The following is a 26,405-nucleotide window of genomic DNA, read 5'->3' as shown; positions in this document are numbered from 1 at the left end:
GTACATAGCTTTTTACTTGGAGTTTCTGTAGGAGCAGAATGCTCACTGTTAATTACTGTGGCGAGGAAGATGGAATAGGAGGTAATGACCGTATGTGCAACATGGCAGCTCTTACCACCTGCACCCACTGCAGGATATACACCCAACTGCAAGCAGCATCGTAACCCAACTGCAAGCCATATTGAGTCCCAAATTTGGGTGAAGGGGGACTTAGGTGCACAGAGTGGCTGTGATAAAAAAGCTTACCTTCCCATCTGTTTGTTCCCAATGGAGCCTGCCCCGGATTGCTCGTTCTCCAAGCCTGAGGCTGTGTGGCAAGCGTGCATCGCCCACCCATCTCAGTCACCATTTAATGAGCCAGCGCTTAAGGTAGATGGCCCCCACAATATCGCTACAACCATCCTCCCACTTCGGCATGAGAGATTTATCCAGGGATGTCCTACATAGATGTAAGAGAGATAGAAACACCTTTCCTTCCCCTGATGACACCGTAGGCTGTATGAGAACACTGCAAAGGGCAGTGCAGCATAGTACTTTTTGGCAACCAAACTGATCTCAGGACATCTCCCTGGGCCCCTGGGCATTCGCAACATCAATAACAGGCTGCAGATAAGCCATACAAGACTAATCCAGCATCAACGGCAAAGAATCGGTATTGCACACTTCATAAAGCAACCAAACGTCTATTGTTAACAATACAGTCTTGGCCTTCACAAAATGGCATCCGCTGGTGTCCAGAGAAATCATATGTGATATTTTGGTCATCTCCCACAGCATCCAGCGACCAGATACAAAGTGATCTACTTCCAACCAAACTTCCCTAATCTTACCACATACTCAGAATGTCACAGCTACTTAAAATTTAACAACATACTCTGTCTAGCACCAGTTCTGATCTGGTTCTGGCTTGATACCAATAAGATCATAATAAATGGTTGTGGTCGCTCAGACATCCATACCTACAATGTTCTTGGGGATAATCTCCTAAGGACATAAGCTGAATCCCTACCGCATCGCTGGCCCGACATATTTCCTGGTAGACACGCCACTGCTGAGCGCCAATCAGGGAAGTGGGGGGAGGAGCCAAGGCTGACTACGGCTACTAATGCCAGTAGCAGCGCGGGAGCGATCACTTGGAAAAGGTGACGCTGTCTGTAACAAATGCCGCGCACGCTGTTGTTTGCTTTTAAAATTTTAAAAATTGTACTGATCACTAATTGAGCTTACCGCTTCACTTTTTAAAATTGTTCACAAAAGTTATCGCTGCGCTGAATCCCTACCACATCACTGGCCTGACTCATTTCCTGGCAGACACGCCACCGCTGAGCGCCAATCAGGGAAGTGGGGGGAGGAGCCAAGGCTGACTAGTGCTACTAATGCTGGTAGCAGCGCGGGAGCGATAACTTGGAAAAGGTGACGCTGCCTGTAACAATTGCCGCGCACGCTGTTGTTTGCTTTTAAAATTGTAATAATTGTACTGATCACTAATTGAGCTTACCACTTCACTTTTTAAAATTGTTCACAAAAGTTATCACTGCGCTGAATCTCTACCGCATCGCTGGCTGGACTCATTTCCGGGTAGACACGCCACCACTGAGCGCCAATCAGGCAAAGTGGGGGGAGGAGCCAAGGCTGACTACGACTACTAATGCTGGTAGCAGCACGTGAGCGCAGCGGACGCGCGCAGAGGGCACGCCGACGGCGTGCCGAAGGCGCGCCAAAGGCAAGCCCGTCTGCGCCCATCCGCGGACGGCAGGGGCAAGAGGCATCCCATTATGCCCAAATCACAACATACTCATCAACTGAATTAAAAATGATCCACTCTAATGAGCTTGAGGTCAACCACCTCACGCGTGCAAGATTAAGCAGGAACGGGATAAGGGAAATAAGATCTTCCTTCCCCGAATTCAACCTTCCCACAGATACTAGGGAACTCACCGATCCTCAGGCTATGAACAAGGAAAAGGCTCTCTCGATTATCTACTTAAACACCCGCTGCCTGACTAAACACCAACAAGACATACATAACCTGCTGATATCAGAGAAACCAGATATTTTACTATTAACTGAGACCTGGCTAACACAAGACTCTGCCCCGACATTCTAGCAGCAATACCTAAAGAGTTTTATATCCTCCAAGCCAACCGCCCACAGGGAAAAAAGGGAGGGGGAGTAGCAGCTATAGTGCACCAAAATCTTAAATTCACGGCACTCACTCCCCTAGATATACCTCAAATGGACAACCTAGTACTTAAATTAGAATCTGATCTTACCCCTTTGGTCTGCGTGCTACTCTACAGACCACCACAGAACATGCCACAGTTCCTGAAATCCCTGAGTGAACAAATGACACACCTCGTAACAAACCATGCCAAAGTACTGATGGCCGGCGACTTTAACTACTGGGCCAACGACCCAGCAGGGGGACGTCACTCAGTAGAACTAACGGAACTACTCAACCTAAGTCAGCATATTTCCACTGCCACACACATCAAAGGGCACACAGTAGATCAGGTGTGGACTAGCAACCTGTCTTTAGTCAATCTAGAAGTCACCCCCTGCATATGGTCTGACCACTATTTTATTAAATTTACTATAAATATCCCTACCCCGACTAAAACAATACCACATGATCTTGGAGCACGTAGGAGCTGGAATACTATCGATAAAGGACAGTTTCTGGAATCACTGACCAATACTTTTCCTACTGGTCAACCCTCTATTGATCAAAGCGAGAAAGCCCTCTCGGACTGGTTGATGACAGCCAGTTATAAATATGCCCTCCTCAAAAAACCGTCTCGTGCACGTCGCCATGAAGCCCAGAGATGGTTTTGCCCTGAGTTAAAGAATTTAAAACTTGCTCTGTGACACGCAGAAAGGAAGTGGAGAAATAAATATTCACCTGACGACGAAAGCATTTACCTAGAGGCACGTGGAATTTATAAAAAGGCTATATTGGCTACCAAGGCCGTATACTTCTCGTCCAAAATCATCAACTCCACAAAACGTTCCAAAGACATCTTCTCAATTATTAATGAATTATCCAACCCAGACAGAGTAACATTAAAACCCACTCCCTCTCAATCCTTATGTGATTCTTTAAACAATTTCTTCATTGAAAAAATCAAAGGGGCAGATTTACAAGCCCCTTGCGCCTCTTTTACGCCGCCGTTGTGTCACTTTTGTGATGCAGCAGAGGCGCAAAACCAGCACCATGCTGCAGAGTATTTACAACGTGACGCATCTGGGAGATGCGTCACGTTGTAAAGCCCTGCGTCAGAAGTAGGCGTTCCTGTGCAGGGGGGGGGGGGCATTCCATCACAGGAACGCCTCCTAAAAGTCACTGAGTGAAATCTACAAGATTTCACTCAGTCACTTTTGAGCCCATGCTGCGTCAAAACCATGCGCCTGCTTGAAGCAGGCATAAGGATTGACGCAGCATTGTAACAATAGGGCACACCAGAGCCTTGCTGGAGCTGCTTCGCGCTTGCAACGCAACTCCAGCAATGTGCCGCCTTTACGGCACAGATGCGTCATGCATCTGTCCGTTTTTGCCCCATGGTGCGCCGCATTGTAAATGCGGCGCATCTATGGTGACGGAGCCGTGACGCACAATAACTGGCGCCTCCCTGCTGATATGCAGGGATGTGCCAGTTATTGTAAATCTGCCCCAAAATCATTAAATCAAGTATCCCCAGCTGTCCAAGCCCTGCATGTCCCATAAAACCTAAGAACCCACACAGGTTGGAACAATTTCCAATAATAAATCAAGAAACCTTCAATGACCTACTGGCAAAAGTTAGGTCTGGATCTCCAAGGGACTGCTGTCCCCCCTGGATCCTAAGAGAAGCATTTACTGCGTGCCCAAGTCCAGCCGTGACCCTCCTAAATGAGTCATTACTTCAGGGTCAGGTACCGGAGACCTTTAAGGAGGCCATTATCATCCCCCTCCTAAAAAAGCCAGGAGCTGACCCAAAAACCCTAACTAATTACCGACCGATCTCACTGCTCCCTTATCTAGCCAAATTGCTCGAAGCACATGTAGCCAAAGTTCTTTCTGCCTTTTTAGAGCAATCGGAATACCTGGATGCACATCAAGCAGGTTTCCGCCCAGCTCACTCCACAGAATCAGTGGTATTATCTGTATTGGACACCCTGAGAGAAAAAGCGGACAAAGGTCTCCCTCAAGCCCTGGTACAATTGGATCTCTCCGCTGCCTTTGACACGGTCGACCATAACATCTTGATTGACCGTGTCAGGGATGCGGGCATCGAAGGAATAGCCCTCGAGTGGACCAGATCCTTCTTAACAAACCGATCACAGGCAGTACACCTTGGCGGCTTTACAACCCCCATGATTAAAAATACCTGTGTCCCCCAGGGATCCTCTCTCTCCCCTCACTTATTCAACTTATACTTTCTTCCCCTGATCCACACATTAAAAGAAAGGAATATTCAAACCTTCAACTTCGCAGACGATTTCCAACTGATACTCCCTATCAATAACTCTCCGGCCTCCATCCTCGAATGTCAGTCAACAATGCTGTTCATCCGTGACTGGATGAACAGCAACCAACTGAAATTAAACCCGGATAAAACAGAACTGATCCTCACGGGAGGCACACTTAACCCCTGGAGCCCCCAATTTTGGCCTAAAGAACTTGGACAACCACCGACTCCATCCAAGCATGCCAAAACCTTGGGAGTCACAGTCAGTAATGACCTCACCATGAAAACCCAAATAGGATCTGTATCTTCTACATGCTTTTTCCAACTAAGAAAAATAAAGAATATCAGCCAGTTCCTAATTCAGGAAGCAAAATTGCAGGCAATCCTCGCCATGGTGATCTCGCATATTGACTATGTTAACTCCTTATACTTTGGCATCCCGGTCTATCTTATCCACCGTCTCCAACTGACACAGAACCAGGCGGCCAGACTGATCCTGCAGGATAACAAACGCCAACACATCTCCCCCCTTCTGAGGAAACTACACTGGCTCCCTATATCACAAAGATGCGCCCTTAAGATGAGCTGCATCATCTTTAAATCCCTGAATGGCAAAACCTCAAATTTATCAACAGCTTGATTAACAGATATATACCAAACCGGAACCTGAGATCCACCCACATGCACCTCCTGGCAACACCCTCCTTTAACCAGAAACGATTTGGCGGATCCATGTTTGCCACATTGGGTACTAGGTACTGGAACTCCCCTAGAAATCAGATCCTGTACAGATCTCACGACTTTGTGCAAATTTAAAAAAACATGGCTCTTTAAACAGGCGTTCGAGTAATCACTTGAATTATCTTAGTACCCATCACCTACCCAAGCAGCGCCAAGAAAAAGAGAGTTGTGAAACAAGATCAAATGAACTGAAGTACCCCAAGCTTCTGCTCATTGCATAAACACAAAAACTGAAACAATCCATCCAGACCCTGGCAGACGGCTTTCCCTCCCACAAAATGTAAAGACATCAATAAAGACTCTTCAAAGACTCTTCAAAGCAAGTAAAAGCTGTGGGGCAGTGGGGCCGGGTTGAGGGGTATTCGACAGACGACCATGAGGGAAAATGAAATAAATAATTAATTTTCCCTTGCCATCGTCTGTTGAAATCTCCCCAACCCGGCCCGACCGCCACACTGCTCTTACCTGCACGGGCCAGGGATGCTTCTAAGAATCCTCAAGATGACGGAGTGGAGATGCAAGGGCAATAAGGAGAGCAAATACTCACTAAAACGCTTAAAGTAGGCTTTGCGAGAAAGCTGTGCCCAGCGGTAGGCTACTCCTTAAAGCTTCTAAGTGGTCAACTGTTGGCTTGATCCACCTTGCAAGAATAGCTGTACTCCCACAATGCTCCAGGGAACCATGAATCTATGGGGGGCTGACCAGGCTTCCCAATCAGGAAAAAGGTTATTACACTTTGTGCTCCATGCAGTCACTGCTCTGCTGATGCTACATGGTGATTTATGGTTGATGTTGCTTATGCACTCACCCTGGATATTCCAGTGTCTATAGGTTCAGAGTATACACACAACCATATCAGATTTGCATCTCTGTCATATGCTGTAAAGATCTGATTTAGGACATAAGATCTTCTTTCTACTATTGATGTTTCATATGTTTTTACCTGACATTAGATGTTAAAGAGTATAGGCATATTTGAATCTATGCCCAATACACTGGTAATAGCCTTGACCTGCGAGCAGGCATTGGTCTCACTAGACCCTGCTCCTCGGGATGCGGTCTAATTAACTCTTGCTACACATAAATCTGCTGTAGCATCATCTCATGAACCCATACCAGACAGGATCTGTAATGCCTTACTTTACATTTACTGACTTACACTCACGCTATTTTATTTCCTCATAATGTCCGCCGCTGGGTATGGTAACCCAGAACCACCAATCTAAGTTGTATAGACAACTTTCTTCTGGACCTGAGAATGTGGCCTAGAGTGGTCGATATGACTGTGGGTCATACCACAGACAGCGACCACAAACCCCTGGAATTACACTTGGCTTCCCCATGGGATACCTTTTTCAATCCCTCTAACATTACCCTTATGTCTAGGGAGGTCTATCCAACGAATGATAGAAGGCGGCTAAAATGGTCGCAGGTAGTTATGAATGAAGATAAGCCTAAAATAATCAAGTCTAATCTTTTGGAAAGCACTGTGGACTTACATAGATTGTCCATCCATCAGGAAGGTCTGGACAAGATCCAGGCCCGCCGTGACCTTTTATTTAATCAACTAGCTACCTGCTTTAAAGAACCAAGACGTCACCAGCAAAAATGCAAGAAGCCCAGGTCACAGTGCGCCTAGTTCAAAAAAAAGTGCAGGAGCCTTCGTAAACAACTAGCCCACACCATCAGCACTAACGATGTGATGCAAACACTGGAAGGGAGGAAAGCTTCTAAGCTAGCTCAGACAAGAGCGGAAAGGGAATGGGACACGAATAGATGGGAACAAATTAGTGAGGCCTGCGCTAATAATGATTCTAAGAATTTCTGGCTCCTAGTAACTAGGGGAATGCAAGTAGACCCACGCAGCTGACCAACGATATCTCAACATCAGCTTAGTTTGACCACTTCTCATTACTCTGTTCTAGGCTCTGCGTCCCTGAGAAGGATGACTTCCACAATGGTAGAGTCCATTTTACTGCCATTGATTTCTTCTCAAGAGATGAATTCACGTCCAGCGTTAACTTCATTATAAGGGCTAAAGCCCCCTCGCCGGATGTTATTCCAGGCGATGTCTTTGTTAATGATCAAGAGAAATGGGCATCTTACATTTTGGCCCTAGCTAACGGGATTACAGCAGGCACTCAAATACCATCTTCATTGAAGGGAGCAAAGGTAATTTCTGTACACAAGAAGGGCAATAGATCTGCACCTTCCAACTACAGGTCTATTACCTCATTGATTGTGTACAAAAGGTCTTCACACACACACTCCTTCTCAAAATACAGGCCTAGATCACCGGCCATAGTATTCTGTCTGTATATCAAGCCGGGTTCAGGCAAAAACAAGTACTATTGACCAGGCCTTTTCTTTCCTTTTATTGACCTGGAAACTGTGGTTATTGGACATTGAAGCCTCTATGAAGCTTTCATTGATCCAAGGTCTGCTTTTGACCTAGTCCCAAGAGATAAGCTTTGGACTATCCTCAAAGAGATGGACCTTCCTCCCATGGTTTTAGCACATATCATCCGTCTCAATGAGTCTAACAATGCAAGGGTTCACTGGGGCAATCAAGGGCAGCTTACTGATCAAATTAAAATCAGCAAGGGGGTCTGGCAAGGTTGTGTACTGGCACCCACACTCTTTTAATTAGATATAAATGGTAGTGCAGTACCTCTCTGAGGTCCCCGCAGATGCCCCCTGTAATGATGTAACATGGCTCCATGCCAGAACACTAGGCATGGAACCAGCTTGTTCTGAGGTTCTGTCATGTGAGGGTTCTATGATGACAGTTGATATGCTGGCTGTTGGTTGAGGCTGTAATAAAGTAAATCCTGAGGTTCTGTCATGTGAGGGTTCTATGATGACAGTTGATATGCTGGCTGTTGGTTGAGGCTGTAATAAATACCTCTTACCACATATCTTCATCTGGTGTGGATTTACTTTATTAAACCCCCACCCTAGGAGGCAACAAAGTAGTTACTTTGCTGTTCGCTGAGGATACTTTGTTAGTCTCCAAAACCCCTAGAGGATTACAACTGCCTCTAGACCGATTAAAGGCCTTTTGTGACTCTCGCGGCTTGGAGGTTAACACGTCCAAGACAAAGCTTCTAATGTTGAACCCACATAAGTCATATAAAGGGAAGTTAACATTGGGTGGGGTCTCACTGGAGAGAGTGAGTACTATTGATTATCTGGGGATCACTCTCACCAACGACATTTCCTGGAAGCCCCAGATATTAAAGCACACACAGCAACATAGACAGATAACTGGGGCCTTGATAAATGAGCACAGGTCCTCCCATAGTAAACCGATAGCAACTCCTCACCATATATATGACTGAAATGCAATAAACTCAGTGTTGTATGGAGTGGAATTGTGGGGATTCGAGAAGAAGGAAGGTCTGCTGACTACAGGGAACAGGTTTCGGAGGCCCTTAGTTTCGCTCCCACAGAGTAACCCTCTTCACCCACTAAGGCTGGACATGGGATGAGCTACCATTACCAAGAAGGCCTTGCTATTTTGGCTCCATTTAAAATCAACCCTAGAGCTGTCTTCATATGTTGCTGCCCTCTATGAAGTGCAGGCACTTGATCGATTTAAGAATGTTCCTTGGGTCCAGGAGGTGAAATCTTTGCTTATCCCAATCCATCTAGAGGGACTGCAAGAATCAATGGATCCTGAACAGCTGCCTACCAGGGAAATGCTAAAGAAACATTACTGCCATTGGGTGGATTCAGTCTTCCCTTTCATACTTGCTTTGTGGTGTTTAATCACAGAGTTTGTGGAGTTCAAACAGATTCCCTCATACGATTATTATCCCGAGGCTATCACGATCCCCCAGGATAGGAAGTTGTTTATACAATTTAGATTTGGCTCACTTCCTGTGAACTCTCTTACAGCTTCCATTTGTCATCCACTGACTCACAATATTGCCCAGGTTGTTCTCATGGTGATGAGCCGATTGGTCATATCTTTCTTGCCTGCCCACTGTACAAACGGCCGAGAGCCAAATGGCTAGCTCCCGTTTGTAAAAGCATCAGTATGCGGTGCTATCTTGAGGTGCTGCACAACTTAAAATCTGACGCTAGTTTACTGGTAGTCTGCTCAGTAGCAACGTTTCCCTGCATTATGTGGGCAATTTGAAGGTCTGTCCTGAAACTGCAACAATAAAGTTCGAGACAATGTAGAAACTATTTTGTATGTGCTTTTTATGGAGTTTTTAATCTTTATATATTTATTTCTTGTGTAAATGTATATGTTGTGATTTTAACTAGTTTACCCTTTTAGCGTTATGCCAACCACTAAGCCTCTATAGTGGGCATTTTTGTGCACTATTTCCTTCAGATTGGCCCTTGTTGCATCTTGTGTCTTAGTGCTTTGTGTCACTTGTATTTTTTAAATAGTAAGCAATTTTAACTGATTATCATTATATATACATTTTGTTTTGTATGTACTTAATAGTTCTGTACTTATGAATTTTATGTATTAGTACTTTTATGGTCAAACGACCAAAATAAAGTTTATGATGATGATATTCCATATCACTTACTATAGCTACCCACAAAACATACCCACTACAAACGCAGATACTCACATGTTGTACTGCAATATCTACTCCTTTCACAGAGTCAGGACTTAATCAAGTCCCTATCTACCCTATCTCCCCTACTCCCCTCACTCCACATCCCCACAACATCCCCCTATCACCCCCCTCCCTTAGACTCTTAGCACCATACACAGCTGCAGGGCTGGGTAGTCACCCAGCCGGTTTGGAGATTAGCCAGCTCATGGCCCTAGGTACCCCGCATATAACATTGTTGAGGAAATGCATCTAGCGTACATTCCAGGGGTGGGTTAATGTGCAGGCTGGGATTAATGGTTTATAGTTTTGTTGCTTTTGTTGCAGTCTCAAGTGTTGTTTGTGCTTCTTTGGCTTTTCTCCTTTTAGCTATTCTCTCTACCCACCCTGTCTCTCCCTCCCCCGGCTACCTGGGCAGTACCAGCCTCTATTTTTCCTCAGGCTGACTGAATCGGCTCATACCCTGACTACTAGATATATTTCCTTCTTATTGATGATGGAATGCAATGTGTCCGTTTCCGTGGTCCCTCACCTTCCCATACCGCCACCTGACTCCCCAAAGAGACATCGATATATGTTGATGACACAATCTCTGAACATTATTTCACTAAACACTAAGGAGCAGATTTACAAGCCCCTTGCATAATTTTTGCACCTCCGCTGCATCACTTTTTGTGATGCAGAGGCGGCGTAGAAATGCGGCCCATTTACAATGTGACGCATCTAGGGAGATGCATCACGTTGTAAAGCCCTGCGTCACATTATACCTGCGTCAGGTATAATGTATGCAGGGTAGGCGTTCCCACGCAAAAAAAGCCTCATAAAAGTGACGCAGGGAAAACTACAAGTTTTCACTGCGCCACTTCTAAGATGCCACTGCGTCAAAACCTTACGCCTGCTTGAAGCAGGTGTAAGGAGTGATGCAGAACATTGATTATAGGCCTTCCTGAGCATTGCTGCAGTTGTGTTGTGCTTGCGACACAAGTTCAGCAATGTGTGACTTTTGCCCCATGAGATGCATCAGAATTTCCGATGCATCTGTCAATCCTTGCGCCATGGTGCCCCGTATTGTAAATACGGCACTTCCATGGTGGCACAAGGGCTTCTCAGGGTGGCGCAGGGAAAGTGACACATCTCTACAGATGCGTCACTTTCTTGTAAATCTGCCCCTTAATCGCTTAACCAATCTGTCAAATGAAGAGTGGCGGCAGATTACTGTCATAAACTGGGGGGCGACATAATTCTGGTACAATAGACCCAACTAAAATCCATTCATGGTGTTAAATTGTAAAGCACCTGGATTGCCGATCTTAGCATATCAACACCCCAAAACAAACAAATGCGCTAGTTACTAAATGCATCCAGTGAGACAGGACCTATGGACTCATGGTCTGAGTCCATATTGGTTCCAATTTTTAAAAAGGGGGACCGCAACAGCCCGACTTGCTACCGTCCCATCTCGTTGCTTGATTCCCTTGGTAAAGTGGTGGGTCGTGTTCTACTTGACCGGCTACAATGCTGGACAGACCATAATAGTATCATCTCCGATCTACAATATGGCTTTAGAGAGGGCTTGGGAACAATCGACCAGGTCCTGAACTTAGTGTTGCTAAGAGGAAAGTATGTGAACGCAAAGGGAGGCAACTTCCATATGGCCTATGTCGACCTTTCTGCAGCGTTCGACTGCGTTTCACACGCAAAACTATGGTCAATTATGCTGGACATGGGGGTGGATAAGACCATAGTCAATTACATCCGTGAACTTTACTCTGGCGCTACTGCCAGAGTGAGGTTCGGCACAGGGGGCCAACTCTCTTCATCTTTCAAGGTAGAACGGGGAGTAAGACAGGGCTGTGTCCTGGCCCCCTTCCTTTTCACCATCTATACAAATGGCTTGGAGGCAGCCATGCTGGAAGGGAGCCGGGACCTACCCCTGATCAAAAACCGCCCGATCCCCGCATTATTATATGCCGATGACGCGGTAATTCTCGCCCGCACCCCACTAGAACTCCAACGCTCCCTGACCCGCTATTACAACTTCATGTCCACTCTTGACCTAAAAATTAATCCACACAAAACTTTCATCATGTCCTCTGGCAAAACATCACTAAAGGGCCCAGGCATCTTTATCACCACCACCAAGATAGAGAACACAACAACTTATCCCTATTTAGGAGTGGTAATAGACAACAGGGAGACCTGGAAAAGGGCAATTGAGTCGAGAAACCATCAGTTTTTAAAGGCCACAATGGCTCTAGTGTCCTTTACCCAGAGACTCGGAAAGTGATCCACGAAAGAAATCCTGGAAGTTTACCACCCAAAATGTATTACAACTGCTATCTATGGTGCGGGTATCTGGGGTCATGCCCGAGTAGATTCTATCCAAAAAACAGAAAACTCCTTTATAAGATATTTACTATCACTCCCTCATTCCTCACCTACCTACGCCTGCCACCAAGAACTTGGAATGCCATTCATCACTGACCTCATCCGACTACAACCGATTCTTCTGTGGCACCGCATCTGGACCTCAGACAAGACGTCTTTAACCAAAGAAATCATTACTGACTGTCAAAAGTTAGACCATTCTGAAAAAATTACCTGGCTAAATTACGTTCGCAACTTCCTCGACGATTTGGGTTACCCTAATTTCTATTCAGCACCACATAACATGCTAAGACTTTCCCGCAAATCACTCAAGGCGGAATGTCTAAAACATCTTGATAATCTCCGGTTAACTACAGAAGCACATAAACCTTCGGTCCAGCATTCCGTATTAATTCAAACTTCTTTTAAAATTGAGCCTTATTTGTCCTCTTCCTTTCCAATTTATGATGTTTTCTTACTCACCAGATTTAGATTTAACAATTTCCACCGACTAATTACCTTTCCCAACCCAAATGACTGGTCAAGGGTTCTTCCCACATGTCCCTGTGATGATCTTTCTCTACAGTCTCTTTTGCACGTCACTTTTTTTTGTAAATATTTTACTGAACCTAGAAAACGGTGGCTGAAACCTGTTTTGAATCAATTGTCAATACGTGAATGTCGTCCAGCACTATTGGCTCTTCAAATGCTGGAGTCTCCTACAATCTGTTTTAACATTGCTATGTTCCTAAAACTTTGTATAAGGCACAGATCAAATCTTTAAGCACTACAATGTCATTACATGTACTTTTTTAACTTGCTGTATTTGTCGTATTTGTACCTTGCTTTTATGGATGTGCCTTGCTTCCGAATAAAGCTTTTATTGAATTGAATTGAAATGCGCTAGTTACTTTAATCTCAAAACAAATTGGGTTTATCCATCGTATCACACACCCATGATCAAACTGGTAGGTGGATCATTTCCAAAATGAAAAAGAGGTCTAGAGTTTTCACTGTAAACATCTACTCACCTAATGATAACACCTCAGACTTTCGAAATGACCTAGACGAACAGATATCTGACCTCTCCGACAACATAGGTGTTATTTTAGGAGGGGGCTTTAATCTCCCCATGGATGCCAATCTCAAATGGATATCAGCCTACAAAGTTCTAGGAAACAGAGAGCATAAACAAATGAATATTTCTTCTAAAACAGCAACTTAATAGATATCTGACGTTTCCACTACCCCACAGGTAATGACTACACCTTTTATTCTTCTCCACACCACTTCTTCATACACATTGACTATATTACGTAAGCAGTTCCCAACTCCATCTTGCCCACTTCCCAAAAACTGAACTTATAGTGATATCTGATCATTCATGTGTGTCAATTAAAATAACTTTCCGTGAACCCACACCTCCATCCCGTCAGTGGCATTTGAGCAATGACCTTCTTGATGGTCCTAGAAATAAAGCCCAGATAGAAATGGCCATTACGACCTTCCTCAAGAAAAACTCTGCCAATGACACCTCGCAGACAACACTTTGGGATGCTCTTAAAGCAACAGTGAGGGGACACTAATAAATATGGTGTCTGCTTAAAATAAAGACATCTCATCTCACCCTAAGGAGCTGAAGGGTGCTATTCAAAAGGTCAGCATCAAACTTAGACATTCAAAACTCTTGTCATTCCTTCCCAAACTGTGCGCCTGAACAGTACGAATAGAATAAAATACTAAGCAGAAGAGCCGAAAAATGGATTGATGCAAACAAAGCTGACAGATTGTGTAATAATAAAAAAACATGCAAATCCCTTGCAATCTATCTAAAATACACAGAAAAGAGTTCCAATATTGCGGCATAAGAGACCCTAATGGGATGAACGTCACCTCCACCCCGTGCATACTTGACTCCTTCAAAAAGTTCTGCACAGAGGTTTTCAACTCACATACACCCATCCCCTTATCTAAAATCTATGACTAGCTTCACTCTTGTGATCTCCCAAAAATATACCAGTAAGATCAATTACAGATGAATAAACCAATAACACCAGAGGAAATCACCAGTGATATCCTCTTCTTCAAAAGGGGAAAAGGCCCTGGCCTAGATGGCTACTCAGCTAAATTCTGTAAAACATTTGCTGATATAATGTCCGATCCCCTCCATGCAGTATTCACCAAAAGCCATCATTGTAGTGATGCCAAAGGAGAGGAAAGACCACATGAACGTCAAAAACCATAGGCCAATCTCACTGATTAACATTAATTGCAAGATATATGCAAAGATTGCCGCTTGCCGATTGAAATAGGTCATCTAAAAACTTAGCCCTAACTCACAAACAGGCTTCCTTAAGGGCAGACTTCCAGCAGATAACAGGACCTTCTGACATGCCCTAGAAAGTGCAAAACTGTGCCTTTCCCTGACTATGGTGTTAGCCCTTGATGCAGAAAAGGCCTTTGATAAGGGCTTGTGAACTTTCCTGCACTCCATCCTACATGAATATGACCTCAGAGAGGATTTTATACACATGACCATTACCCTCTACTCAGGCCCGACAGCGAGGGTGAGGGTGAACAGCCACCTCTCCCATTCTTTTAACCTCTCACAGGGCACCCATCAGGGGTGCCCTGTCTCTCCCCCTGCTTTTCCTACTGGTTATTGCACCTCTCATTACCACCTTTATGAACAACATAGGAATCTCAGGTTTCCAATTTGCCTTTGGCAGACAATACGTTGCCGCATATGCGGATGACATACTACTGTTTACAGAAGATGCCCCGATAGCCATACCAATTATTATGGAAGAACAAGTAGGTACTATCAGGGCTATTCCTTAAATATAGATACAATAAAGGTATTCCCCCTAAATGTACATTGAACAGCTGATGTCATTGGCGAGTTTGGCTTGAAGTGGCAGCCATCAGCATTCAAATACTTGGGCGTGTGGCTCTCTCAAGATCTGAAACATTGCATGTGAGCAAACAATGCTAAACAAAATGTAAGATTTTCTTGCCACATGGTCACCCAAAAACATCACCTGGTGGGGGCATGTTGGAACAGTGAAGATGATGATAGCCCCACTGATCAACTTCATATCCAGCATGCTTGCGTGCTTTTATCTCCAAGCTTCTTCAAATCAGTGGTCAGTGGACATCACCATATCTGAATTTAATTGGTAGGGGAAAAGACACGGCTCTTCACGACATCCCCAAAAAGAAATATAACCTCTTGAGGGATTAAATATCCTGTACTTCCCTTGTTAACAAAGAGCCTACCTGCTTGCACAGAGTGGGTGGTGGCTCAACCCACAGGAGCCTAACCACCCCCCTAAGGCTTACTATTGAGGCCAGCTTCATTTCACCACTCCCCCTTAGCGCCATCCTTACAATTTATAACATCTTGAAACTCTCTCTTGCTAACTCATACTAAATTATAGAGGATACTGTAACATCTCGCCTCTTGTTAGACAAACGATTAGACCACTGTAGAAAGGGCTCGACCCTTACTTCACTATGGTATAATTGTGTCATTAAACTAGATGGAAAAAATCTATTCTGGGAGATGTGGTGGGCCCAAAAAGGTTTCAACACCATTCTTAACCAAAGACCACCCAATATGCTGGCGCCCTTCTCTACCCTGCAAAAGAACTTCGACCTACTTAACATTGACTTCTACAAATTTATATGAATCAAAACCTCCTAAAACAAATTGAAGCCCCCTCACACACCAGACTTGCCCTCTCCTTTAGCAGCCATTCGAAGAAAAGGACACACGGCTTCCCACCTATATAAACTACTTGACACACATAACGGATGGTCCCTGAAATTAATTCGCAGGAAATGGGAATCCCACTCCCAGACAATGAGTACTCACCCCTTTGACGAAATGACATGGCGCAGGATCTGGACCTCCGCTTTTGAGGCCAAAATCACTCCTGTCCTTGCAAAGTCTAGATTCTGGTCTATTCAAAAAAGTTTCTGAAACCCTTCCAGACTACACAAACTGGGACTAAGGGACTCGGACACATGCTGGCACTAATTGGAGGCTCATGGGGACCTTCAACCCATGTTTGTAACATGCAAGATGGCATCCCTATTATGGACCAAAATTCAAGACCTCCAAGCCAACGCACGTGCAAAGGAATTTGACTCTTCCAAATCCTTACTGATAGATCTCCTCTCCCTAGGCATCAATTCCGTCCTTTCAGTTTGGAAATCCTCTACACCTACAGCCTTTGTCAAATGGTGGAATTTATTGTGCTCAGTTAGATGCGCTGATAATATCCTATACTAATTTCATGGCCCCTCCACCCCCAAGAACTAGGTGATGTACTTGATGAATATTTACAGAAAAATAAACCACCATAAGTTCCCCCACACATCTACGTTTGTGTCATGAGGGATCATATTCGCCTTATCTCTGAATCTGAGTTGGGTGACATCCTGCTCAAGGATCTTCCTTTGGCCCTACCCCATCTCTTCCCAGCATAGCTATATCCTTCTTTCCCCCATACCTATTCCCCTCTCACCTCCCTCTTGCTTTTCCCACTTTCTCACTCTTTAGTCAGTGGACCTTGTTTGCCCACACTCCAGCCCGACAGAAATCATCGATATTGGACTTGGTTAACCACTTGCCGGATATAAATATCTCCTTGTTATGTTGTAATAATAACAGGTATATTTACATTGTAATCAGTAATCTATATTAAGTAGATCAATATTTCTCCATTTAAGTATCCAGGACATTCAGATTGTCTGACTTATTTGCACTGGCACTGCAATATTTGTTTTCCTGCTGCTTCTGTTTCTTAGAAAATCGTAAAAATTCTCTGAAAAAAAAATCAGCCGCTGCAACAGAAATGTTCCAAACATTTCGGAATTTTTGGGATCCTTCCTAGCCCATAAAATGTTTCCCAGCTGAAGGCAAAGTTATTAAAGCTTAAAACGACATCACTGTTATGACGAATATGATGTGTCTATGGCTACAGGTTGTCTAGGCCTTAAAAGAGAATCTAGACAGTGGCTAAAAACTTGCTTTTTGCTTTCAATAATCATTGCGATCCATAAGACTAATAGTTTTTTTTATATATTGATTACCTCACCTACATTTTCATTGTCTTTCCTAGATTCTGCAGACTGCATGAAGTGCCCTGATGACCACTGGTCCAGTACCTTAAGAGACAGATGTATACCAAAATCTATTAGCTTCCTGTCTTATGAGGAGCCTCTTGGTATGATATTGGCGTTAATGTCTATTTTCTTCTTCCTCAATGCCTCTAGTGTCTTTGGAATCTTTGTTTGGCACCGGGACACCCCAGTGGTGAAAGCTAACAACCGCGGCATCAGTTACCTCCTGCTCATCTCACTCATGCTGTGTTTCCTCTGTGTCTTGAATTTCATTGGCCGTCCCACGAAATGGACCTGCATGCTGCAGCAAATCATCTTCGGGGTCATCTTCTCCCTGTGTATTTCTTGTGTGCTTGCTAAAACCATCACAGTTGTGATTGTCTTCAGAGCCACAAAACCCAAAAGCAATCTCAAGAAGTTCTTAAGTCCAAAGATTGCTTACACTTTTGTTACCGCCTGCACACTCTTTCCAGTGGCCATTGGTGTTGCTTGGCTGACAACTTCCCCTTCTTTCCCAGAACACAGCACTAGCCCGGCCATGCAAGAGATATTCCTTGGCTGCAATGAGGGCTCTGTTGGATGGTTCTACAGTATGCTTGCCTTCATGGGACTCTTAGCTTGTGCCAGTTTCTTTATCTCCTTCCTAGCCAGGAACTTACCTGACAGCTTCAATGAGACCAAGTTCATCACATTCAGCATGCTAGTGTTTGTCAGTGTTTGGTTGTCATTCATACCAGCTTATCTGAGCACAAAGGGAAAGTATATGATGGCTGTTGAGATTTTTGCCATTTTGTCATCTGGTGCTGGACTTCTCTTTTGTATATTTGCTCCCAAAGTATTCATAATATTTTGGAGGCCAGAGTGGAACACAAGAGCTTATTTATCATCAAAATCAAAGTCAAGTTTGAAAAATAGATAACAATGCTAACAATTGTTCATGCATAGTTTGGTTTCTTTATAAATGTCTTCACCTACTAGAGAATGTAGCACATATGTAGCACGCAGGTACCTACTACTACACAAAGTCTATATCACAGCACAAGAAAAGTTTGGGAATGACATCCTAATAGTCCAACAGCAAATGCAATAGAGTTTGCTTTCAAATAGCAAGTTGTAATGTGGTGTACAATTCATAGAACAACATTTATTATTTATTTAATAATATGTTGTAGAAGTAGCTACTTCAGAGCCAGTGTGGTCCTAGACCACTGGTTTTGTATGGCTTGGGGGCCACATGCGGCCCACCAGGCAATGTTGTGAAGGCCTCCTTGTGAGCACTCGCACTGCAATTTTAAGTCTGATTGAGTGAAAGCAGACACTTCCATTTCAGAGTGCTGCCATGTTTCAATCTTATAGTTGTAAACAAAGTTGCAGTGCGAGGCACCGCAGATAGTGCTGATGAAAAAACCAACACATCTTACTAGGACACTTTGGTTTGTCATGTTATTGTTTTAAAAATGTAAACCATTTACTTATTTCGAGATTTTTTTCCAAGGTGAGCATATGATGTCCTTACTTCTCTTTCACATCTTAACATTTCTTTAGTTAATGTATTTTGTCTAAATTAAAAGAATAGAGGAAAGGGGGGAATACAAAATATAAAGAAATACCTAAGAAGGCAGTAAATCAGTATGGCAGCAGCAAAGTGCCAACCTTTGAAAACCAGCCGAGGCCATATTTTGGAGAAAGCCTTTCATATCTTCACATAACAGTTTCCACCGTCGCTATTTTGAATGGAGAATGGGGTATAATTGGATTTGATGAAGATTAACATGCAACACACAAATGTGATGACAGTGTATCTTTCCATGCTTAAACTGACTTTAGCAAATGTAGGCCTGTATTTTAAAATGTTTCTTGTTAGTTGCCACTTTGCTTTGCGAAACATGAATAATTAGGGGCATATTCACATGCTCTGTGGCCTGCTGGAACGTCACTTTTTGTAGGGCTGTTCGTGGACTTGTAGATATGGAGCAAGGTAAAGCAGCGCGAGTCGCCGCCTTGCCGTACACTGTGTTAGGGAGGCGTTTCTTGGGTGTTGCTGTGGGCGCTCCCACGCAACACCCGTGGACTTTGACGCTGCCCCAGATTTACAATATCTTGAGAAGCTGGGGCAGCGCTAAAAGCTTGCACCTCCATAGAGCAGGCATTATGAGGAGAAAGGTTTACATTACTCCTGATTTTATCTTTCCACATTTGTTGCATTCTGCAGTACACATGGAACGATGGAAAACACCTCTCGCAATTATTTTTGTGCAGGAAGGTGCCCCTTTCTGCATAATAACAATCCTGTGAACAACACAGACACCCTTGCAACAGCCTTTGCATTGGTGCTTGGCTGCAATTATTGTGCCTGCGCAGGCTGAAAGAAACCAAATCACTGTATCTTGTAAATACGGTTCAATCGTATCCTTTCGAATAGGCATAGGGGAGCATAGCAAAATTACTTACTGTGCTGCCCTATGTCATGCGGAAAATAATGTTTTGGTATTTAATATTGTGGTGGAATTTCTCAATTAAATGGAGGCCTTTTACCTCCACCTGCAAGTGCAAGTAGCCTGTACATCCTATTTACTACTTTGAAGGTCAAATTTACTTGTGAGAAAGTTTTGTAAAGTTTAATGAGACTGAAATTGCATCTTTTATGACATCACTTAAATTGAAATTATGTGTCACTGATAATGACAAAATTCTGTCATTTTAAGAATGTATTTGGGGTGTTTAGATTCAGATTCCCCACAGACTGTCTTTCTTACACTAGCGATTCCGGGGCATATTTATGAGTGCCCAAAAGCACAGGATGTCGAGCGTCCCTGCTGACACTCAAACCTGGTTCCCCACTTTGAGGTTGACCTCTCTGGATGGTAGGCCCACTCCTCTCTCCATTGCTCTGCATTGCTCTGCACCATGGAGGCATTTCCATGGGTGTTTCAATGCAACATTCATTGATTTTGATGCATTCTCAGATTTACAAGAACGGGTAGGCCAAGATACACCTCCCCAGGAGAAGCATATATTTCTCCTTGTTTTCTCCTCTTTCTATGTCTGCTGCATTCCGACACTACCATTGCAAGAGTGTGAGACACACGGAAAGCAGTAGTGCGAGGTAATTTCATAGCTATTGGTGCCAGTCTCAATAATGATAGAAAGGACAAGCAGCTTCAATTGGAGGGTTGGTTAAAAGAACTAGAGGAGGCCCACAAACAATCAGGTTCTCATAAAGTGTGACTTCAACTCCTGTTGGCACTCAAATAACTCAAGGCTTTAGACATTCACACAGCTGAATACGCCCTCATTCGTACTAGACAAAAATACTGTGCTGGAGGCAATATGGCAAGGCACAACTTGGCTATGTGCCTAGGTGCTCAAACAGAAAATAACCGAGATAGAGTGGTCACAGGGAGACAGACTGTATCAGGACGTACAAATCACACAAGAATTTGAATGCTTCTACTCGACACTATATAGAGCAGGGACACTAACACTGAGCGGTGCTGAAATAAACTTGGCCCAGGTCCACACAGAACACATACCTTCTGAAGATGCCTCACAATTAGATAGGGACATACATCCCAATGAGGTGATCAGGGCTATAACTTGTAGTGAGTTCCCTTTAGTGCCCACTTAGTTCTTCCTTATTTTAGCCTAACTGTAGGTCATATGCCACTTTTTCTTTGCACCTGTTACAAAGTAATACGTTTATTTTTGTACCATATTATTATTTTAGAAATAGGCTGCATAGTTTTTATTATTCAGTACTTCTTACTGGAACTCAATCTGCACATTTCATACAAGGTCGAACAACATTGTGCCCTGTTTTCCACTGTGGTTGGTCACTAACACATTCTAACTAATAGACATAACACAGAGAACCAGCTGCTACTTTCTAGCATGACATTTCTTATCATATAAACTGAGACTTGCCATTTTTGAAAACAGAGAGGAGAATTTCTAGCAGAGTAAAGGTCCCAGGATGAGCGTGCCAGCTCTGTGCAATCTGAGATGCAGACCAGCTATCGGCAAATGACAGGTATGGGGCCCGGTACTAATCCCAGAGATCTCTGATATATTACTGTGCTCACATAGTGAGGATATACTTAGGCAGATATATCATTCAACATGATGGGGCTTTTCATTGTTTACAGTTTTTTGAAAATGCTAATAACATTGCTAAGTTTCATATGTTTCCAAAATGCAGCACTGTTGCTTCATAACAATAAATATTGTCAACTGTTCTAGTAACTCTCTTCTTTGAACAATGCTTGAGTGAAAGAACGAAAGGTGATGATGTTTCCCCTGGGGGACTAGAGTGTTGTGTTTTGGGGTGCCAACTTACCTGTTACTCTGGGAAGGTTAGGAGGGCAGGTGAGGCACAATGAGCTAGTCGGATTTGACCCATAGGGACTGATGTGGTAATGTCACTCAGCCCCTACATACTGGTGACAATGTTTCTGCTTCCAAACAGAATCCCTGCAGCAAACTCTCCAGCAACCAGGCAAAGAACCTGGCCAAGACGGCTACACCTCTGACTTTTATAAAACGTTTGCAACTATTCTTGCCACCCTATTGGCCCAACTACATAACTCGTTCAGCACTTCCAGCAACTTAACTGACACTATAAGAAAAGCCATTACAATGGTACTCCCCAAACCCGGGAAAGATCCAGCCTACAAGATTTTAACCACCGCCCGTCTCTCCCCTTACATGCAGGGCTTGGTAGCCTCCTATCAGACCTGGTTTATTCCCGAACGAGGTAGCAGTGACAACACCAAGCGCCCCCGTCATCTTATAGATAAAATTAATGGCTCCCGCACATCCGCTCTCCTGTTATTTTTCAACGCCGAGAAGGCATTTGACTGAGTACATTGGCCATATCTTCAGTTGGTGCTGGCCAAGGCTGGCCTGGGTGCCAGATTTTAGTGCTGGGTGTGATGCAGCTACACTAATCCCTAAGCTAAGGTTAGAACTAACGGGCTGCTGTCTCAATGCTTTAGTGTAGCGCATGGCATGAGACAGGGCTGCCCCTTATCGGTGCTCATCTTTGCTCTTTACATGGAGCTCTTTGCCGAAAGAGTGCACGGACACCGTCAAATAGCAGGAATTACCATGGGAGGCAGGGAGCAAAAATTAGCCCTGTATGCGGATGATATTATGATAGCTTTTACACAACCTTTAATGTCACTTCCCCCACTGATTCAGGAACTAGAGGCCTTCCCTTAGCCTCACCATCTCCAAGGCTGACCAATTACAATTAGAAAGACTTTTCCACTTCACCTGGGCCTTTCAAGGAGTCACATACCTAGGACTACAAATCCACCAAACACTAGAAAGTACTGTGAAATGCAACCACAACAGGCTGCTTTCCACTACTAAATCTTACTTGCGCTCATGGCAGGGAGGCTCTCTTACTTGGTTGGGAAGAATTGCTACAGTTAAAATGACCTTACAATCTAAAATATTGTATGTGATGCAGACACTGCCATTTCAGTCCCCCTCACATGTCATTGGTAAACTGTAACATTTAATTGAAGACAACATATGGGCTGGTAAAAAGCATGCATGGCAAAGAAACAAGCATACTTGACTATGGCGAGGGTGGTTTGGGTATTCCTCATTTGGCACGCTACTACCAAGCGGCACAGCTTAGAAATTTAGTAGAGTGGTTCAGACTTAGCATGGAGAAGCACTTGTACTTTATAGATCAATCCATAGCTGAGATCTATATTTGGAAACTACCCCGGCTTCCCAGGTCACAACGACCAACAGGGGTCTAGATCTCTCCCATAGTTAGGGCGACAATGGACACTTGGGACACGGTACAATTGACACAGAAACTTTCTACTGACATATCCCTACAGAAGCGGATTCTGGGGAATCCCGACTTCCCACCTGCCTTTTGGGGAGAGCATTCTACAATGGCAGATGATCAAATGTGAGAGGATAGGGGACCTATTTGATCAGAACGGCCTTATGGACTTCACCCAAGTCCAGTCTAATTATGGCATTCCTTCCAATGCAAACTGGCAATATGTTGCCATTAGACACTGGACTACACTGACACACATACAGCCACAGCCACATGCAAGCCAAACCCTCACTTCTTTTGAGAAGTGGCTCCTCACCTGTAAAATGTACTGAGGCCTCCTCTCTGACATATATGCTTTCCTCAATGCCTCACCAGCTATTACCAAATCCCCAGCACAGTGATGATGGGAACTAGAGTGTGAACGCCCCTTCACCCCTAAGGAATGGACAGATGTTCTGCACCAAGCCTGCACATAGGCTTGTAGTGCCTCTGGTAAGGAAATCTTACTAAACATTTTGTATTACTGGGATTACACACCTGCCAGAACAACTAAATGGAAACCGGGTGGGGAAGATAGCTGTTGGAGGCAGTGCGGACACTAAGACACACTGATGCACATTCACTGTCACTGCCCTAAAATACAACAATACTGGATGGACCGACTGGCAGACATTAACAATATGTATAACACTGACCTACCCAGGTTCCCTGGCTACAACCTATTGGGTTTACCCAATGCACTAACCTACCCCTAATGACCTGCAAAGGGCCGAGCTATTGCCCTTGCCCTTTGTGTGGTGAAACAAGTCAAACTGGCTAAATGGGGTATTGGTGGCAAACCGACAATGCTGGACTGGCTGCATAAACTCTGGAGACCACTGAACATGAATAGATTAACAGCGGTAGTGGAATGCAAATTGCCACAACTTGACAAGATGTGGGGAACATGATATGATTCTTATCTCAGGAATTCAGGGAACTCTCAGGTCCATCCTACCTGCGAGTACTGAATATATGGTGTTACAATGCATACCATTACAACGCATACTTTTACATTGCAGTTTTTACCACGCAACTACCATTACACCGCATGTTTTTACAACGCATGTTCATTCAGCTACATTAAAACTATTATTACAACGCATTCAGTTACAATGGATACTAATACTATGTATACCATTTCAAAGCATAATAGTTTTTTCTTTTAAATTTGAAAAAAGATTTGTATAACCATTCCCTTGAACGGGATGCAAGGGAAATAGGGTTTTTGAGTAGAGGAGACTATTCCTACTTTGACCGGTACTTGCCTCTGGAAAAGTGTTGGATGGCAGTAGGGGCAAACTTACTATTCCTACTCCAACAGGTGCTTGCCTCAGGGAAAGTGCTAGATGGTGGTAGGGGCAAATTTACTATTCCTACTCAGACCGGTGTTTGCCTCAGGAAAAGTGGTGGTGAGGGCAAAAATATTATTTTGAATCTAAAATAAATATCAATTATTACCTAAAAATAAAAATTAATACCTGAGTATTAATACATTCACAAGCATTTATAAGCTTCAATCAAAAATAAAAACCTACCTCACTTACCTCCCTTACTTACCTTAAAATGTGTTGTAATGGCATGCGTTGTAATGGCATGCATTGTAATGGCATTAGTTGTAATGGCACATGCGTTGTAATGGCATGCGATGTAATCGCACATGCGTTGTAATAGTTGTGTTATGAAGGCATTTTGATATAATGCCTGTGTTTGTAATAGATGTTTCCCGCTAGTACTCCGCCTTACCCAGACAAAACATTACAGTGACTGAGTAGTAAAGGCAACCTCTTAGTTTGTACTCTTTACCCAATAACCTGGACATACTGTTTTTCTTAGTACTAGGAGTTGTCAGGTAGAACCCTTTTAGGCTTCTCTTACAGTCTCTCCTTTTATTCCCCCTCTTCACTCCTAATGATCTTCTCCCTCCACTCCCCTCCTTTACTTGCTCATTGTTCATTGTCCCCTTACGATCTGCAAATGGCCGTGCTATTGCCCTTTCCATTTGTGTGGTGAAACAAGTAATACTGGCTACATGGGGTATTAGTGGCATTCCCACAATGCTGGACTGGCTGCATAAACTCTGGGGACCTCTGGGCATGGATAAGTTAGCAGCCGTAGTGGAACGCAAATTGCCTCAATTTGACAAGATGTGGGGACCATGCGTATGATTCTTATCTCAGGAATTCAGGGAAATCTCAGGTCCATCCTACCTGCGAGTACTGAATATATGGTGTTACAATGCATACCATTACAACGCATACTTTTACATTGCAGTTTTTACCACGCAACTATCATTACACCGCATGTTTTTACAACGCATGTTCATTGAGCTACATTAAAACTACTGTTACAATGCATTCAGTTACAATGAATACTAATACTACGTATACCACTTCAAAGCATAATAGTTTTTTCTTTTAAATTTGAAAAAAAAATTGTATAACCATTCCCTGGAACGGGATGCAAGGGAAATAGGGTTTTTGAGTAGAGGAGACTATTCCTACTCTGACCGGTACTTGCCTCAGGAAAAGTGTTGGATGGCAGTAGGGGCAAATATACTATTCCTACTCCAACATGTGCTTGCCTCAGGGAAAGTGCTGGATGGTGGTAGGGGCAAATTTACTATTCCTACTCCGACTGGTGTTTGCCTCAGGAAAAGTGGTGGTGAGGGAAAAAATAATATTTTGAATCTAAAATAAATATCAATTATTACCTAAAAATAAAAATTAATACCTGAGTATTAATACATTCACAAGCATTTATAAGCTTAAATCAAAAATAAAAACTTCCCTCACTTACCTCCCTTACTTACCTTAAAATGTGTTGTAATGGCATGCGTTGTAATGGCATGCATTGTAATGGCATTAGTTGTAATGGCACATGCGTTGTAATGGCATGCGATGTAATCGCACATGCGTTGTAATAGTTGTGTTATGAAGGCATTTTGATATAATGCCTGTGTTTGTAATAGATGTTTCCCGCTAGTACTCCGCCTTACCCAGACAAAACATTACAGTGACTGAGTAGTAAAGGCAACCTCTTAGTTTGTACTCTTTACCCAATAACCTGGACATACTGTTTTTCTTAGTACTAGGAGTTGTCAGGTAGAACCCTTTTAGGCTTCTCTTACAGTCTCCCCTTTTATTCCCCTCTTCACTCCTAATGATCTTCTCCCTCCACTCCCTTCCTTTGTTTGCTCATTATTCATAGTCCCCTTACGACCTGCAAATGGCAGAGCTATTGCCATTTCCCTTTGTGTGGTGAAACAAGTAATACTGGCTACATGGGGTATTA

At 43.7% G+C, this 26,405-nt stretch overlaps 1 protein-coding gene across 1 annotated transcript in view; it reads left to right on the top strand.

Annotated features, from left to right (window-relative positions):
* The window catches only part of LOC146811604 (extracellular calcium-sensing receptor-like), a 267,064-nt gene extending 248,879 nt beyond the window's left edge, over positions 1–18,185 (top strand). The window contains exon 4 of the mRNA XM_085615082.1: positions 17,266–18,185. Within this exon, the coding sequence (XP_085471208.1) occupies positions 17,266–18,185 (920 nt within the window). The remainder of the gene's footprint in view (positions 1–17,265) is intronic.
* The last annotated feature ends 8,220 nt before the right edge of the window (positions 18,186–26,405 follow it).

The sequence above is a fragment of the Triturus cristatus genome, chromosome 7, assembly GCF_964204655.1.
Source record: "Triturus cristatus chromosome 7, aTriCri1.1, whole genome shotgun sequence".
NCBI lineage: Eukaryota > Metazoa > Chordata > Amphibia > Caudata > Salamandridae > Triturus > Triturus cristatus.
This window is presented reverse-complemented; position numbering and strand designations above follow the sequence as displayed.